Source organism: Mesocricetus auratus, unplaced genomic scaffold (genome assembly GCF_017639785.1).
Source record: "Mesocricetus auratus isolate SY011 unplaced genomic scaffold, BCM_Maur_2.0 Super-Scaffold_4256, whole genome shotgun sequence".
Taxonomy (NCBI): Eukaryota; Metazoa; Chordata; class Mammalia; order Rodentia; family Cricetidae; genus Mesocricetus; species Mesocricetus auratus.
The window spans coordinates 124,715,119-124,733,928 of NW_024429182.1; the positions used below are offsets into that span (position 1 = coordinate 124,715,119).

The window sequence follows — 18,810 nt, forward strand, 5'->3', positions numbered from 1 at the left end:
TGATGAGCACAGAAGGTGACTTAAAAGAGGAAGCTAGAAGGGAAGACTGAAGAAGCAACTAAGAAATCTCAGGAAGTTGGGGAAGATAGTTTGGCAAATGGTAGATGAAGATGGCAGCAGATGGGCACCCTATGCTTAGACTCAAATCTCAACAGTGTGGAACGGTGGTTTTTAACCTTCCTAATGCTGCAACCCTTAAATGCAGTTCCTCATGTTGGGGTGCGCCCCGTCCTTAAAACTATTTTGTCACTACTTCACAACTGTAATTTTGCTACAGTAAATACCTGTTTTCCAATGGTCTTCTGGGGGATCACAACCCAAAGCGGTTGAGAACCGCTGTTGTAGAAGATACAGGGAGAGGAATGTGGGTTAGGGAGAAAAGTCGTGATGCTTGAAGGCAAGGCACATCACAAAAGGCCTTGAGTAGACAGGAAAAAAAAGTCATGAAAAAAAGAAAACAGAGTGAAGAGTTACTGGAAGCCAGGAGGAAAAGAGGATGTGGAGTTGGGGCAAGCCCGAGGCAGGAAGATGGAGTTTGGTACAACTGTCTCCATTCTTAAACATCTCTAGGACACAAATGTAGCTGTTGTGTAGCTGATAATGCAAAAGGAAATGTGTCTGATGGGCGAAGAGGGCTGAGTGACTTAAGCAGGCTCCCATCTCTACAGAGCTTTTGAAGGGCAGCTGTGCTAGGCACAGCTGTGGTGGCCATGCCCAGAACGTGTTTACAGGCAATGAACAGAGCACTGTTGTGCCCAGCTGCAACACAGGAAGGCTCAATAGGCTCAACTCCTATTAATTCTTCGCCTGTTCATTATTACAGTGACCTTAAAGTCCCTGCTGGGCATTCAAGTGGGATGTCATGTGTCACACTCTTGGAATTCTATTGTAATTCTGTGCTTACAAACCAAGAAAACTTCTCCCAGCTTTTGTCAACAAGGAACATTTTACATGAAACTCTCAGAGCAAGGCTTCCATGCTGCTGTCCTGAGGATTGTCACCAGTGCTGTGTGTGTGTGTGTGTGTGTGTGTGTGTGTGTATCTATATATCTATATATTATTTTATCCTTCCTGCTTTATCTTCTTATCTTCTCTGACTACTTTTTCTAATATGTGCAAATTTCAAATATATATACACAGCATATTGAAAATCTTGGTCCATACTAAACTCTCCTAGAGAGCAGATCAGTTGGTCTAAAGAGCTGAGTATGTTGAATGTCCCCTTTGTGGAATGATGGTTCCAACCACATGCTCTTGAGCATCTAAGCAAAGCTCCAAAGTGTTGGTAAGATAGAGGGACCCTAGGAAGATAGGAATTCATTCCTACAGAGGGTCTAGAGCAGTGGTTCTCAAGTTGCCTAATACTACACTACTTTAATACAGTTTCTCACGTTGTGTGACCCCCAACCATAAAATTATTTTCATTCTGCCTCTTAACTATAATTTAGCTACTCTTAGGAATTGTAATGTAATTATCTGTATTGTCTGATGGTCTTAGGTGACCCCTATGAAGGAGTCATTCAACCCCCAAAGGGGTCGCACCCCATAGGTAGAGACCTACTGATCTAGTATGTATATGACACATATATACATAGGACTGTCCTCACTAGGAAGTAGTGTTGAGAGAGCAAGTTAAATAGTTAAAATCATAGGAAATTCAGCACAATGTCAGTTAAACATTTTGTGTTTACCCTGAGAAAAGCATGCTAAAGGGAACAAAGAAAAAAGGACAAATTCCTAGAAGAGCATTAGCAAGCTAGCATGAGGATGGTGCAATGCTAAGTGAGACCATCTTGCTGAATATGCCATAAAAGAAAAATCTACAGGAACATGTGGCCAGTATTTGTTTCTAAGAGAGAAGGTAGCTGAGGGCTTCATAGGAAGCCATTGAATTTTCCTAAATTCACTGCAACACAGCATGGGGTGGTACAACAGGAGAGACCTGCACCTACCTTACTAGGTAGCATCCTAATCATTTTTGTTAAGTGCCTTGAAATTTACAAAATAGTATCCTCTCATGGTGGTGAACTCATGTTAGGAATGTTAGCTTTTTTTTTTTGTCCTCCATGACAAGAATTTAGAGGGCTCTCAACAAGGAAAACCACTGAAGTCTATGAAAATGTTTCATTAATTATGTGATTTCAACCTTGGGTGTCCTATAGAAGACTCCCAAGTCTGGCCTTTGGCATACATACGTATTGCATCTCTTCCACTGGCACACCAAATGTTAGGGTCACATGAATTGATGGCTTCTTCCATCTTTCCCAACCATCTTATTTTCCATCTTAGAGTTTTGACACTTAAGTGTGTGAGAAATTGCTTCCCAAGTTTTTGATTTTTTGTTATAATTTTTATTACATTTCTTAAAAAGAGGTTTTATTTTCTACCTGTTCTTCCTGGTGTTTAGAAGTAAAATACATTTTCCTTCACCGACTTCACTTCTAATGACCTTGTTATGTTTTGTTACTGCAGTTCTTGTAAGAAAATGAGTTTGGGTATTTTATTAGATCTGTCTATCATATAAGAAACCTTTTCATCCTCGCATGACAGTCCCTGTGTGTTTTAGTTTGGCACAGAGCATTGCTCCTGGCTACAAGACAACACTGATCAGAACGTGTTTGGTGGAGATTGCTTCCTCCATCTCAGAGTGAAAGCTTCCAAAAGAGCACCCCTAGGGAGGACTTCTGCTGTAGGTTTTTGTAAAGATAAGAAGCATTCTGTTGGTGCCTCCTTGTCTCTCACATTCATTGCCCACATGAATTGAGTTTGTCAAACATATCTTTCTTCATATTCGTGGGGTGATTCATGTGCCTGCTACTTTCTTTTTGCTAATGTATTGAAGTATTGAGGCTGATTTTTAGATGGGACGCCAAGCTCACAACCCTGGAATAAACCCCCTGTGCTTTGTGATCCAGTGCCCTCATATGTCACTTTTTGTCTCTTTATTGTTGGATTATATGATATACACACATCCCTTTTACAGCTGTAATTAATACTGGGGCCAGTTGGTTTTCTATTCTTCAAAATTCCTTATGAATAGAAAGCTCCAGTTGTGTTTAGCTTCTTCTAATCTCTGGGAGCTTTTGATGGAGGTAGAGAATTGTCATTTACCCTCAAATCTGAGAGAATTTGTTATTGAGGCATCTGGGATACAGAATTTTTTCTTAAGGTTTTTATTAAATATTCACCTCCTGTTCTCATAAATATGTGTGTGTGTTTTCTATAATTTATTTTTCTGCAAGCTGTAATTTCTCTATAGCTTCTGTTTCTATAAATTGTAACCATTAGAGGTTAGTTTATTTAATTTGAATATTCTACTCTTTTCTATTTTTTGTATGTGTTCATAAATGTGTATCCTAAATGCATATGTGTAGGGGGATGGTCACATGCAAAGGACAGAGTTGAATATATGATGTCTTACTCTACGGCTCACCTCCTTATTGCCTTTAACAAGGTCTGCCTCTGAACTGGGAGCTTGCTATTTCAGCTGAGTTGGTTAGCTAGCAAACTCTGGGGATCTTCTTATCTTTACTCAATTCTGGGGTTACAGGGACATGCAGCCATGCCTGAATTTTTACATGGGTACAGTGAATTGAACTCATGTCCCTATGTGGTCCAGCACTTTTACTTACTGTGTGTTCTACTTTTTTACATATTAGTTAGATCTGCCCCAGTATCTTCCACTGTATTTGATAGTTGTTTTTCCTTCCTTGACAGAGATTTGTCTTTTATATTAATCTTTAGAAGGAACACTTGTTTGCCTTCATGAATCTCTGCATCCTGTGTCTCTTTCATTGCCTATGTTTCCTCATTATTTTTTTTTTGTGATCTTCATTTACTGTTATTTTTCTACCGCTTGGCAATTACATCACTTACTATCAGGCTTTCTTGTTAATGTAATGATAGAATCTTATACATTTTCCTGTAATCACAGCTTTAATTCCCTGACAGACATTTTGAATTGTAACAATAAACACTTGCATTTAGCTAATGCCATTTTCTGATTTTTAACTTAATTTCTTCATTGGCCAAGGAATGTGTTGCTTAATTTAGGTTACTGTGGAAATTTTTTGTACATCTTTTTGTTTCTAGACTATCATTTCATTCATTTATGTTCAGAAGATATTGGTCCAAAGCTTACTTCTGTAATTTTTTTATGGAAGCTTAGTAAGTAGATAGGGTGTGTTATACCACTGTATTCCTAAGTTCAAATTTCTACGGTCATATCTTGTATGTACTCTTTGAGTTTTGATAAATTTGTTCTAATAGTTACTTAGAGATCTGTCAAAGCAATCAACTTTGATTAGGTATTATTTCTTTTTGAATTTTGTTGCTTTGGGCTTTCTATATCCTTGATAATCTATTCTTTGTTTCAATACATTGACATTGTTTTTATTAATTATCTTATTAATAATTAAGAAGTAACCTGTTTATTACTTATGAAATTTTACTGTCTTGATGACTTACATGGCTATAGCTATGCCAGCTTTCCTTTGTTAGTTTCATGATCCATGTTTGCTTATTTTCTTTCAGCATACCTGGTATTGGTTGTGATCTCTCTCTTGCATCTAACATTTGATATGTTCTCATTGTAGCATGTACTCTCTTTAAATTTCATATGGTTGGTTTTGTAAGAGGTTTAGATTTAAATCTCTATTTTTCAAGTACCCTATTCATTCCTTATTATTAACGACTTGTTATTTTTAAGCAACTTTTCCGTATTAAACATGGCTGCTAACATGTCAAGTTCGCTTCAACACCTGAAATTGGCTATCTCAGAATTTGTTTTCTGCTGTTCCTATTGGCGCTTATTCACCACATCAAGTTTTAAGTACTTTGTAGTCACTAACTCATTGGATAATCTGAATATCACTATAAAGTCAACGAAGATTGTAAGTTTTGCATCTATAAAATGGAACTGAAGCAGAGTGAAGTTGGGTACATTACTTATGGTTTTACTTTTTGACAAAGAATATTAGAAGAGAAAACAGTTTTTAACTACACAGTACTAACACATAATATGAAGAGGTTCAGAGGTCATGTGTTCATCCCTTATTGTGGATGTCTGTGTAAGGTGGTCAGCTCATTTTGTTATTAAAAAGTATTCAAAATTATAGTTTGATATTCATTTTTCTTTAGTTTCATTTCACAATGTACCCATTTAAAAAATCAAACATGGCCAGTCTCCTGTTGTATTCTGTGCCTCTTCTCTAAACTCTGTCTCATTTAGCTACCGTTAACTGTTTGGAATGTATCCTGCAGGTGTTTATTGCAGTAGAGACATCTATTAGAGATAGTGCCTGCACATGGTTAAACCCAGTAATAGTTTCATTATCGGTGGAATCAAGATTATTTTATTGGTGGTGTGTGTATGTGGTATACAAACACATGTGCATAATGTGTTTGGGTGCATGTGCTCATATGGAAACATGCATTCATGGACAGGAATATGTCAGGTGTTCTGCTCTCTGATTCTTTACCTTATTTTTGATCTTATTTTATAGCTATGCCAGAAATACTCATGATATGATGACTCCGTGGCCGTTTTTCAGCATCAGATGAACTGACATTTATGTGGTTTGTCCACAGCATGTTTAACTGGACGGTCCCCTTCCTTTCGCTGCTGGCCTGTTTGATTCTGGCTATAGCCACTGTGGCTTTGTATTTCATCCCTCTGCGGTATATTGTTCTACTCTGGGGTAAGTCTGACACGATCACTTTCCTAGCAGGCAGTTCCAGGTAAGAACAAATGATTCATTTTTAAAGTACAACCATAAACTTTAATTGTGCTCTTGTTACCAATTAAACATGAGATTAAGGAAAACATTTGGGAAATGAAAACTTCCAGGACCTTTCGACAAAGACCAGTTACATAAGGGCTCAACATGGATTTTATAAGCCCTGTGCAGAATCATAATCAAATGAACCTGTGATCAGACTTCCTATTTCCCTTTAGGCTTTCCTGGCCATAAATTGCTTTGAATAATATATGGCTGTGGCCTAGTAACTTTCCAGAAACACTGTGGTTCAAATGGTGGGCAAACACCTGCATTTTGCCCTTTATAGACAGTAAAAATATGTCTGGCCACTGCCCCACTGTTTCTGATGCTTAATCTCAATGGCAGGAAAGGAAAAACCTAACCTCATAGTCAAATCCAGAAGCAGTGGGGTGCAGGATGGACATCTATGACTACCTAAGCAGTGGATGAAAAAGGAGGAAGCTATTGTTTTCAGGGGCCTTGGCTTGCCTGCATAAAGTTTAGCCGCTTCAAGAAAGTAACAAGAAAAATGGTCAAGTTGACACCTATTTCATGACTAGATTTTACATTTAAGCTGAAGAAAATTGGAAGCCTCTTTGTGAACGCCCATGTCTATGCTGGAATGACAAAGAGAATGTACTAGGCGCATACTCAAGTCATTGATGGAGAAGCCAGCAGTCTTTGTCTTAGGCGTGTTGCTGGATCCCCCATCTTCATCATGGGGTGGATCTTGTGAATCGTGTTATTCAGAGAAGTCTGGAAGATGACAGACTGCTAGGATGCATTCCCCTGTATGCAGCGGCAGAGAGCTGGGAAATGAAGATGAAAGCTACACCTTTTTCTAGAGCCCTCAAGATGGTGGCAGTGGAGAGAACCTGCTGATGAGAAAAGCCCAAGTGGACATTACGAAATGAGGGAAGTTATTGGAGAAAAGACATAACTCATAAGAACACAGAACAGCATGAGTGGGGGAGGGTAACTCGGCCATTCTGTATATTATTTAGGAGGTGAAATCTCCTTTTGAAAATGTTTGTCATTCTGTTATACCATACAATCTGACCACAGCTTCTCCTCCCTCCACTGCTACCAGCATCCCCACTCACTTTCTCTCTCTACAAGAAACACTCCCAGTCCCAGTCTCCTACCAGAAAAGAGAAGACCTCCCTGCAATATCAACTAAACTTGGCATAACAAGATACAATAAGACCAGACACAAACCCTCACATCAAGGCTAGGTAAGGCAACTCAGTATGAGAAAAAGGGTCCCAAAAGCAGGCAAAAGACTGTCAGGAGTCATCTCCCCACCCAAACACCAAGCTGATGACCATAGCATGTATGCAGAACCTATAGCAGACCAAATCATGCTCCATATTTCATGCTTCAGTTTCTGTGAGCTCCCATGAGCCCTGCTTAATTGATTCTGGGAGACGTGCTCTCCTTGTGTCCTAGGAAGGAGATGAAATCTTAAAGAAGGCTCTCTCCATTGTAGCCAGTCATAGAACATATTCTAGTTGCTTCTTCATGGATTTTTGACTTTAAAATATTGGGAATGAATAAGAATCAAGCATGAAGTTTGAAACACAGCTACATTGTATAGCAAAAATACTTTTATTCTTCCTTCATTTTTATAAGTATTTTTTTTTCAAATCTCATTCACCTCTAGCATTTAGGTGTTATCTTCTAACCAGATGTGATTGATAACTATAAGCCATTGGCTACTATCTCATTCACGTTGAGCTGCTTGCCATGTCAGCTGTTAAATAATATACACAGGTGATTATTCTTCTGAGCATCCTTCCTTCAGTAAAGAAGGCTGATACAGTAAGAGATTGTTTCTATGAATCCTGTGAACACCTGCATCTCTAGATATTTAAGTCCCATTATATATGGTCATTTCATTTGCCTCTAACCTGTGCATACTCTCCTCTGTACTTTAAAACATTAGTAATCCCCTGGATTACTAATATATAAAGCATATAAAACTATGCTAAATAATTGCCATGCTCTATTTTTAGGAACTGGCAAGAGGAAAGTCAGTCTAGGTTCTGCACACACATTTTATTTGCTAATATTTTTGATCCCTGGCTATCTAATACAGAGATGTGAAGTTCAGATATGGAGACTATACTACATGATTGGTTCCTCTTCTGGTTGTCAGTTTTGGCAAACTGGTGTGCCTTTCTGTTTCCCTGAATCACTCTGATTTCTGTTTTATCTTCCTGAATCTTAGCAACTTTCTAACATCTCTCTATATAAACTTAATAAAACATTTCTCTACTTGTTTTTCATTTTGTGACTGAAATTGTTAAACAGCATGAAGTTCATTCTGCTCTTATTGGCCTAAACAAACCTTCTCAGTCTTTCACTCTGGTTGCTTAGTTCTACACCGTAGACCACAGATGATAGCTTATTGATGAGCACTAATTGGTAATGGAGTCTAAACCTTAACCATCAACACATGGTTACTTGCTTCCTCTCCTCATGGAAAACAGATACTGCACTTGGAATATATTCGGTAATTCTATTATAACCTCTCCTTTCCCATAGTGAACTAGTCAGTTAGCATAATTTTAGAGAATAACCTTGCATATCCTTTAAATTATTATATCCCCTATAGAGTCACACCTTGTCACCTAGAAAAAGTCACATGTATATGCCTCAAACTTTTTTTGCTCCTTCTAACTGTGTTAAGGTTTAGATGGCTTATTCTGCAAGTTACCTGCTAATTTTTGTTGATTGCTAAATCAGATGAATTAGTCTCAAAAACTAACTGATGGATTCAGCCCTTTGGAAAAGTTAACCAAATTTCAAGCACTAGATCAGATATTCTATATGATACACACTTTTGTAGATACATGTCAAGCCCAGACATCATTTCACATAAACCTATGAAAGCAGCTTAACTTCAGAACTCTCATGGGAAATACTGCTGAACTCAAAAATTCACCATGAAGTTTTGACAGGTGACACACTATCTTTGTTCTTTGGCTCCGTAGTGTATAGTGTAGGGTATGAACAGTATGTAAGAAAGACTTGGAAATATGAGCAATTGTTTCTGAATACTCATAGTTGTGTTTCATAAAGGTGAACTACTGTGACACCCACCATTTCTTTACTTTGAGAATTCCCACAAAGTATCAGTTTTAAAGAAATTCTGAAAATTTCCTTAGGGAGCCTTTTCTACCAAACTTTGCTAACTCATATAACACACATATTTCTAGAAGTCTCTATGGGACTTTGCTGATCTGTGTGATCTTTATATTTCCCAAAGGCCACACAATTTCCACTATTCAGTCCAATATGTGCTTTTTTCCTTTTGAGATATTTCCCTTAATTCCTTTAATTCCTTTGATTCTGTTCTTTGTCATGGATGTTCTCATCATTATCTATTAGTACTGGTTTAGACACTTCCATTGTTTCCTGTTCTCATCATTATCTGTCAGTTTTGGTCTCAGACACTTTCCTTGTTACAAGGAGGATAGAAACTCCTCATGCCACATTTTGAGTTTTTCGTAAGAAGGAACCATGACCCATTTACCTTGTATTCCCAAACAAAGTACATGGTATCGTCACAAGAAAGGAACTCAGGGTTTGACAGAACAAGCCTGGCTTCTCTGTCTTACACTCAACCAAAATGATGTACTTGGAACTGTGCACAACCTACTCAAATGCTTGATGGACAATGGCATTCTATGCCATGTGATTGTTATTGTGTTACAGAAATGCAAAGCAGATACACAATTTCTCCAAGTGATTATTTTACCCCGCAATTGGAGGCCTCAGCAGTACCATTAACTGATCTGTATGTTGTGTGGTCGCCAATAATTTCGTTACCAAATGTTCTACACCAAAATTTCCATCTCATTTGACTCTTTCTTTTTGTTTTTGCTAGCAATATTAACAACAGATAACTACCTGTATCATTTCAGTTTTTAAAAAGTCTAAAATTAAGACTAGTATTCACTGGATCAAGACACAACTTCAATGTTTGGAGATGTGCTCTTAAAATAGTGTGTGTGATATGCATAATAGCACACAGACCTCTTTCATCACTATGTCCTCATGGCACTACCTAAGTGGCATCTACAGTGTCATCTCCAATTGCCCTCTATTGTTGAGTAATGGCAGATTATAAAATGCTTTCCTATATTACTCAACATGATTATATTATCAACCCTAGAAACTACAAAGGGAAATTTTTTATTAAAAAGATTGTATTTTCAGAAAACTTGGGCCCAGGAGGGTGAAGTGATGTACCTGAAATCACAGTTTATCTGTTATGAAGTTGGAATGGGAGTCCAGCTATGTCTGTACCTTTGTATTGCCCTATTACCTCATAAAGTTGACCAAGGAGTCTATGATGTCCTCTTCATACTTGATCTCACATAATAGATAATTTAGCAGAATATCTGAAACTGTCAAATCCAAGATGCCTTAGAAATAAGCTGTGTCTCTGAAGCATGCAAGCTGAATACCTTGTGATTTTTATTCCAAGTTTTTCAAACATAGTCAGTCTCACTGCATTGTGGACTACTTCGTCCTTTATGGGTGAGTCTGAGCCACTGTGCAGGTTTGTAATCTTCTCAGTGACTAAGAATGCAGTGTTTTGATCGGCTGTGATATTATCCCTGCCTTGCCGTTCGTTGTAAAGGCTCCAGATGCGCACACTATATATAATTAACAATAGAAGATACATCTTTTCTCAATACGTCTTTGTCTCCCTTCATCACTTTGCCTTGTCTGTTTTTCTTTTGCCAAAAAGCCCATGCTACAATTAAATGTCTTTAGAATAACACAGTGAGAGTATTTTAGTTTAAAGGAACGCTGGGGGGGAATTTTAGCTCCAAACACGAGGCTTGCTGTGGGGGTAGAGGGAAGAAAGGCAGAGTGCAGCTTTGACTTGAAGGAAAGGGGAGCATTACTGAGATCCTTCCCCAGCCAACCACCAAGCCACCATTTACTCATGAACAATGGCCTGCTCCCATTTGCAAAGCAGATGTAAATCTGACCCCCCAAAGAAAGGACTGGAGGTTGTCATTGTGTCAGGTACAATGCCATGCAGGAAGTCGAGTCCTTAGATGAAAGCAAAGTCATATTTAATGAACAAAGGGAAACATCAAACCTTTTATGTGATGGGGACTGTTGAACTTGGCTTCTGAGTAGAAGCCATTCAGAGCACAACTAAGCTGAACATTTCATTCAGCGTCATTGGGACAGGCGGGCCTTCAGATAGGGTCCTTGTTAAACAAGCACCCTGTGGCAAAACTTCAGAAGGCCACCTAGTCTTTCTGCTTCTAAAACTCAACATGAAAAAAGGGGGGGTTGACATTTGGTGAAAAGACTATAGCTTATGAGATCTGGATAAGGCAGAGGCACCCCAAGGAGCAGAGTAGAAGACAAAAGAAGGTTGGGAGGAATCTCTCTGCAGAGGAATCCATGTTCTGGGCATGCCCAGGAACTCTACATGCATAGTCAAAGATTGACAGATGCAATATGGTCTGTCACCTTGAACATCGAACCTCATTTTAATTGCTTTTGTCCCCATTCTAAGTGAGTGCGGACATTTACTTGCACAAACACGTGTGCCAGTGTTGTGGTCCATAAATGAAGTTAGCCACCACAGTCCGATAATTTTCCAATAATAACTTTTCACAGTTTCTGCCAGCAACATACAATCAACATGTCAAGTTCTGTTCTGCTGCGAGAGCAGAGGATCCTGTGAAAATGAGTAGAGGGAGCGTGATTACTACAGTTTCTTTCTGCCCACTGAAGCTCCCACCCTCTTCTCCCCACAGCTGTGTTTTATCCAGAATATACACGCAGGGACTTGTTTGGACTAGTAGAAGCCTTTTCCCATCTGGGACATTTGTTTCCATAGCAGAGGAGGCTCTTAGTCAGTGACTTCCAAAAGAGCCAATCAATCCCCCTGTTGTAACCCATGTTTCTGCAGTCCTACAACTGAGACTGTAATGGGAATTTCACAGCAGAAGGAGGCAGAGTCCGCTTTCCACAGCATGACCTCCTTCATTTCAGAAGAAGGTTCTTGTGAATGATGCCGCATGACAGCAACGTGTGCACGACTGGAAGTGCAGTAATTGTTTTCACACTAATTTTTAGTTGTGGCTATCTCTCTCTCTCCTTCCCCCACTCAGGCATGTTTCCAAAGACAGATGGTAGACAGGTAGCTAGACAATAGGTAGATGATACATGGATAGATGGATAGATAGATAGATAGATAGATAGATAGATAGATAGATAGATAGATAGATAGATAGATATGGGTAGATAGATGAATAGATATACATGAACAATAAAAATATTGTATTTTTGTTTTGCAGGCATAAATAAATTTACTAAGAAGCTTAGAAATCCTTATGCCATCGACAATAACGAGCTCCTCGACTTTCTCTCCAGGGTGCCCTCGGACATTCAGAAGGTAGGTGATGATTGGTCATCACCCACAGAGACACCAGCACTGATCTCTTGGCAGCACCAGAGATTTGGAAGGGCATATAGCTGTGTTTGTGTGAGCAACTGAGATAAGGAATCAGAAAATCCCTAAAGAGTTCTTTCTGGGAGGTGGTGGGGGAGAAGATACAGCCCTTGGTTCAAAGTATATAATGGCTGGGGGAAATTATCCTGCAAAAGAGCTACTTAGGAATGAAGCTGGAACTCATACTGAGCAGCTACAGGACTGCAGCGTTGGTACCCTTTTGATTGCTTGCCTCCCTGAAGAGAGTGAGACGAGATAGGAGGAGTTTTGCGAGATCCAGTGATGAGGGGCATTGCTTATTTTCTTCGTTCTCCAGATGGCAGGCATTTTAGGGGAAGGAGTAGACAAGAGGATTATTCTTTCTATTCCTTTCTTGGCCCAATTATCTCTTCAGCCTGCCCTCTATCCCCTCTCCACTGAGGACTTAGGAATGCCGAGGGCAAAGCCCCTACTTACTCTGATACACACAGCAGAAGAGGTGGTGGGAAATGAAATTTGCGATCAATCGCAAGTATTATTCACAGGCAATGCTCACTTAGTCCAGCAGCGTCTCAATTTTGTGGATGCACAGAGATTAACAAAGGCAACAATAGCGGGAAGTCCCAAAGAATGGCCCCATCCAGGTCCCTGCAGACTTGCCTGCACCAAAGCCAGAGGAAGGAAGGCAGGCAGTGATTTCTGCTAATGGAGAAGAGTGACCACTGAATAGGTAAAGGGGGATATCATGGCATGAACCATCATCAAGATGATCAAAGGCACAGCCTTTCATTGTCTGAGAGAACCCCAAATCAAGTATCGATTCTCATCGTTGGGCCAATGTAGTATAACTGGTTTCCAGGCTTCTTCAGGTGGATTATAGACACATGTGGTTAAAGGTCTCAAGGGTTCCTTTCCCCTGCATTCCACATTCTAGAGATTAAAATGGACCCTGTGGTGCTTAGGAACAACAACAAAACCCTTTTATGTCATGACATAAACCTGTTAAAATCAAATCTATAAAGATATATTTGCTCTCTTGTAATAACATGACATAATTGAAAAGTAATAACCTGGCCTTTGTTTATTCTGGATTTAAGATCAACAGTTATTCTGGGGGAGTTTCATAGAACACAAGATGCGAAGGATATACTTTCCTTTTTGTTTATCTGGTTTGGGCAAATTGTAGCCTAACGTAGGACTAAGTGTAACATCCTTGGGTAATTTGGCAGAAATGGTAAGATTAGGGAGCATGTGTGACCAGTAACACACACACAGCCTACCAGAGCTACACATGAAAATATTATGCTTACAGTGCACCATCACTTGGGTTACAGTGTGAGTTCATACAGCCTCCGTGAATAGAAATGTCCCATCAGTGCCATCTCTCAGAGGTCCTGGAAACAGCCCTTGCAGTGTCCACCCAGGTACACTTGGTGTATTCACAGAGAGATGCAAATGACAAGACATTTGAAAGGGGATGCTCCATGCATGGGTTTGAATCTCCCTCTCCCACTCAGGGTGCTTTTTAATGACAATGACAGTTTGCCTCTTGGGGACTCCCCTAGTGCTCATGCTTATCCCAGATGTTCTAGCCATTACCCTACAAGTGGAATTAATTTTAAATGGCATCTACAGAAGTTTGGGGCCTAGTATCGATTTCAGTGTTTTGTCCCCTCTTAGGTAAAATTAACGACTGCAAGAGACCAAATATCCCCCCCATCATTGTAGGTACTTTGAAATGAAACATACTCATTAAGCTGTTGTGTCATAACATAAGATCAACCGTCCTAAGAGGCGGTTATTAGGTTATTTATGGTTGAAAGCTGGTATAAGCAAGATCAAGATGGGGCAACAGTGGTGAGTTAAGTAGAAGCCCCTAGAAGCCCATGCATCTCGTTAGAAAAATCTGCTTTTAATACTTTGGTTTCAAGAAATGATGCATGACTTCTGAAACCCTTCCTGCAATTAATCCCCCCCACCGTCCTGTGTTTAGAAAATGATTCATTACCTTTGAACCTTCCTTCCTTTGCCTCCTGGTCCTTGGGGAACCATTAACACACTCTGTGGTGAGCTAGTGTTACCTAACTGCTAGCATCATGTCTGTGTGTTTTCACAGGTGCAGTATGCAGAACTGAAGCTCTGTGGCAGCCACAGCCCACTTCGGAAGAAGCGGAATACTGTCTAGAGCTCACTCTGACTGAGGACTGCAGCGCCCTATGTGTAGCTGTTAGGCCTCTGTCCTGGCTGCTCCAGCGGTACTGAGGTGTCCTGAAATGGGTGCTCTGTGAAGACCTCCCTCTCCTCATTCTCTATTCTCTTCACATACACAGATGCACACACACCTGCACACATGTCCCTGTTCATGGGTATCCCAGATGCCTAGACAGTCAACCCCAAAAGGGCATTAAGCCTGAGACCATGAGCTCTGATCCCTTTGTCAGAAGGATGTTGAAACCAGGTATCCATGTATCTGAGCACTGTTCCTGAGAAGAGCCAGGAGACCACTCGGTTCCAGGATCACGTTAAACTTATTTTAGTACCATCAGCAGATTTTTTTTCACTAAGATTCAGTAATTTCCATCTGGAGCTGGTGGCCCACATTTGTAATCCCAGCAATGAAGAAGCCAAGGCAGGACAGTCGCAGGCTCAATGCCATCCCAGGAGCTGTATTGTGCCAGCCCCTGTTCCATTACAAAGCTCTGTCCTAAACCACAGTCATCAGCAGAGGTGCAATTGTTTCCAGTCCCAATCGTGCCACTCCCTGTAGAGTATTTTGCCACCATCTATCCATCCAGATAGTGTATATTAGAAAACGGATATGTAGTGACTTCCAGAATTAACACAAATAGTTTGTCAGCCGTAATTACGCAAGACGCGTTTGTTTTCGGTGACCTCTTAGTATTGGATGCCAGCCTTATTGCATTTCAGCTGTTGTTGGCAAGGGGTATCCCTGAAGGTTCCAAGGAGTCATTCATTTGAAGAGTAGGGATTTCATGATAATATTTCATTGCTGTAAAATGTCATTTCTTCCAATTTCACTTTTTGCTTATTACCAAAAGGAGATGTCGATATACATCCTCAGAGAAATGGTGGGGTGGGGAGATGGAGAGAAGTTAGAAAATCCAGAAAGTATTTAGGAATGTGAAATTCTGAAGGGCCTTACTTAGAGACTCTTGGTGAAATATAATTGTTCCAGTTACCTGATGTTGTGAGCAGACAGTTAAAATGACTTTGGCTGTCTAAATTTATCTTTTTTTTTTCTGAGAGTCAAAATAAGATATAAACATTAAAAGCTTATTTCAAAACCTTGTTCATACAAGACAACCACCAAAATGCCCTCTGCTTATAGGATCTGAGTCTTGAGCTCCCAACGACCCCACAGCACACCCTGCCAATTTCAAAACAATTAATTTTGTGCATGTAGAAAGTGTGTACAGATATATTTGTGCTAAAATTATATTTAAGCTTTAAAATCTGTATTTCATCCACACATACCTGCAATATGCTGTTTGTATGTATATATATTGTAAAGGAAAATTAAGGTGAAAAGCCAGATTTCTTTGTTTCTGCATTGTCATTTAATAATCTTCTGACAAAATATTTTATGAAAAATGCCAAAGATTCTAAACTTTATCATCTCATGTCTGTGTTTCTTCACATTCTTCTTCCTGGTTTCTTTGTGGCATAGCCCGATTTTTGCATGATTTGATTTACTTCAAGTTAATGAAGCTGGTTGGAAAAAAGCATTGAAGAGATTCTAAAAGCCCCAGTAAATATGTTAGATGTACATACAATAGATACCCGAGAACTTCTTTGTCTATCCAGTTACTCAATCTTCTGTGTAAACAATACTGCATTGTCTTGTTCTTGTCATCTAGTTTATCACAGTGTGTCATTTAGTAACGACCCAAGGCAGACATCTTTAAGCTGATGTGTGAGATTGGATCAGTCATTGGAATGAAAACTTTTGGGAGCAAAATAACCCCTTATTTATTTAAATGTGGATCCCATCCTTCATGCTGTTCTTTTGCTTTAGAATTTCTAAATGAAATACTTCTCCTGGTAAGAAGGTATCATTAGGGAAACTTCTTCCCTCTGTAACCCAAATAGAACTTGCAGCATTACATTCAGGACACAAATGCCAGCTGGTATTTGAGAGCGAGACAGGGCCAACTTTTCCTACACTCTCTACTAAAGACAATTGCTATTTGATTAAACTGACAATGCATGTGAGAAAATGAGTGTTTGTCGGGAGTGAAAATGGTAAGATTTATATAATTATTATAGTTGTACAGGTCTAATCCTTACAGACTCTGTCTTAGCCTAAGATCTCAGAGAAAGACAAACACAATAATTTAATACTTTATTCCATCTTGAAGAAGCAACTGTCACATACTGTGGGCAGAGCTATTGTCCTTGTATGTGTGACACCAAAACTATTATGAATTTCCTTTCCTTTTTCTACTATTAATATACAAAAAGAAGATTTGTTCTAAACCAAGATCTTAGCAACTTCTTCAAGATTTTTTCCTCCTTCTTCCTGAGAAGTTTTACAATTTACACTTCTAGAAAGCAGCCCTTTGGCATGTCCAGATTTGCAAACATGACAATTTGTATGCTTTGAGACCAGTATTGAATAAAATGCATGCTACTAAAATGGAATCGATGCAGTACCATAGCATTAAATCCGATAGGTGATCACCACTCTAAAGACAGAAGAGCCAAATGAAAGCAAAATTCCCACACCTCAACAGGTCAGGCCTGAGTGTCTGGAGTCTGGCTCCCTAGTGACCTCAAATATCTTACATAGACATCTGTAGCCTAACCCCTAAACACTTACAGTACTTTACACAAAAGGCACATGTTGTGGGATTATTTATACACTATGTGAAAATGTATTGCTATGATTAGTGTGATAAAAAATATAATAGTTAGGCAGTGTGGGATCTCTGGGGACAGACAGGACTCTGGGAATAAAGCAGCAGAGTCACCAACCAGACATGGAGAGGAAGTGGAAGGCACAAGTTGGAAGAAAGGTAATACCATGTGGCAGAACATAGATTTAAAAATATGAGCTAATATAAGTTGTAAGATCTAGTTAGGAACAAGCTAAGCTATAGGCCAAGCCTTCATAATTAATGAGTCACCATGATATTATTTGGGAGCTGGCTGGTGGGAAAGAGAAAGACTGGATTCCTTCCCGGCCTTTAGAACATGAATATTGTTATAAAACTTACCTGTCCCCTCAGATATGGACCAACACAAGAGACCCATGATGGAAATACTAAGTAACATCTCTTTTACTTGCAATAGCATAGCTTCCATCTGCTTCTCTGAGTGGCATGATTGTCTCTCTCTAGAAACCCACTCAGTGCTTTCTTGGAGTGTATTTCAATAAATTGTATATTTGTGTCTTGGTAAATTATTTTATTAGTACATCACTGTCTTTCCTATGTTGATTTGCATGGTAACTACTATGTGAATAACAGGAAGGTAGCATATGCAGTATGGATACTCTGAACAAAGGTTGAATCACATCCAGGGAAAGACATACTATACGGTGCAAGATACAGCCACATTAGTGAGAGAGTGTGAAGTTCACTTAATGATTTTGTAGAAATTTGGAGATTACATAGTCACACTCTTGAACTTAAATATAATTGAGAATGTTAAAGTTGTGCGAAGTGTACATGGTTCATGTCTTAACCACGTACTCACATTTATAGCACTGCCTAAATATTTTAAATATTTGGACTGGGGCCAAAGGTCCTCTCAGATATATTTGATTTTATTTTTTGTGCTTTCTCTCATATTCAAACTTATAAAATCTAGTCAGTCAAAGGTCAATGTGGTATTGCTTCCATCCTGATGGCCAAGGCTATCCTGTGAGTCAACTATTCACAGTATCCAACTTATCAAAGAAATGGTGGCAATGCTGTCAGTCACATTGTTCCGGTTAGTTTTCATCCATATTATCCCTTTCACTTGTGATACCTTCCCCTAAATTTTCTGACTAAGAAGTTCTCCTGCTCTGATGATGTTACCTTCGTCTTGGTGCTACATGAGTTTCCACTTCCTACTACAGCATAAACTAGTGAGGGCGTCAGATGGTGAGTTGGAGAGTGTTAATGTATATTTTTTACAAAACCACCATTGCCATCGTGAGGTACCTTCATCATAATAACCTTCCAAATTCCCTGCCTTCAAACACCATTATCCAATAATTTGAAGATCAAGGCTTGAAGAAATGGATTCCAGGGGATTCACCAAAACATCAAAAAATCTTTGTTACATCTGCTGTAGGTCAGAATTCCTGAAGGCCTTGACCCTACTGTTCTCTACCAAACATGCCAGCATGTAAGCCACTCAGAAACATATGCGCCTAAGAGCACAATCACAGGCCATTTGTTTTTGTGTCTTTTCATATGTGGCTATTGGAAAAGGGGATTAATCAGGATTGATTGTTGTTCAGAACCTGAGCAATAATCACTTGCATGAATTAGAGAGCTAAGTTTGTATAATATATACATACATATGATTTCTAACTATGTCAAAGACAAACCATTCAATTATAAGATG

The 18,810-nt window shown here is 39.3% G+C and overlaps 1 protein-coding gene across 5 annotated transcripts in view; it reads left to right on the plus strand.

Moving 5' to 3' along the window:
* The window catches only part of Mctp2 (multiple C2 and transmembrane domain containing 2), a 241,787-nt gene extending 224,134 nt beyond the window's left edge, over positions 1-17,653 (plus strand). For all 5 annotated transcript variants that reach the window (XM_005084546.4, XM_021235587.2, XM_040730276.1 and 2 more), the window contains 3 exons: positions 5,590-5,699; positions 12,098-12,195; positions 14,348-17,653. In XM_005084546.4, the coding sequence (XP_005084603.1) occupies positions 5,590-5,699; positions 12,098-12,195; positions 14,348-14,416 (277 nt within the window). In that variant the 3' untranslated portion in view covers positions 14,417-17,653. The remainder of the gene's footprint in view (positions 1-5,589; positions 5,700-12,097; positions 12,196-14,347) is intronic.
* Positions 17,654-18,810: the final 1,157 nt, after the last annotated feature.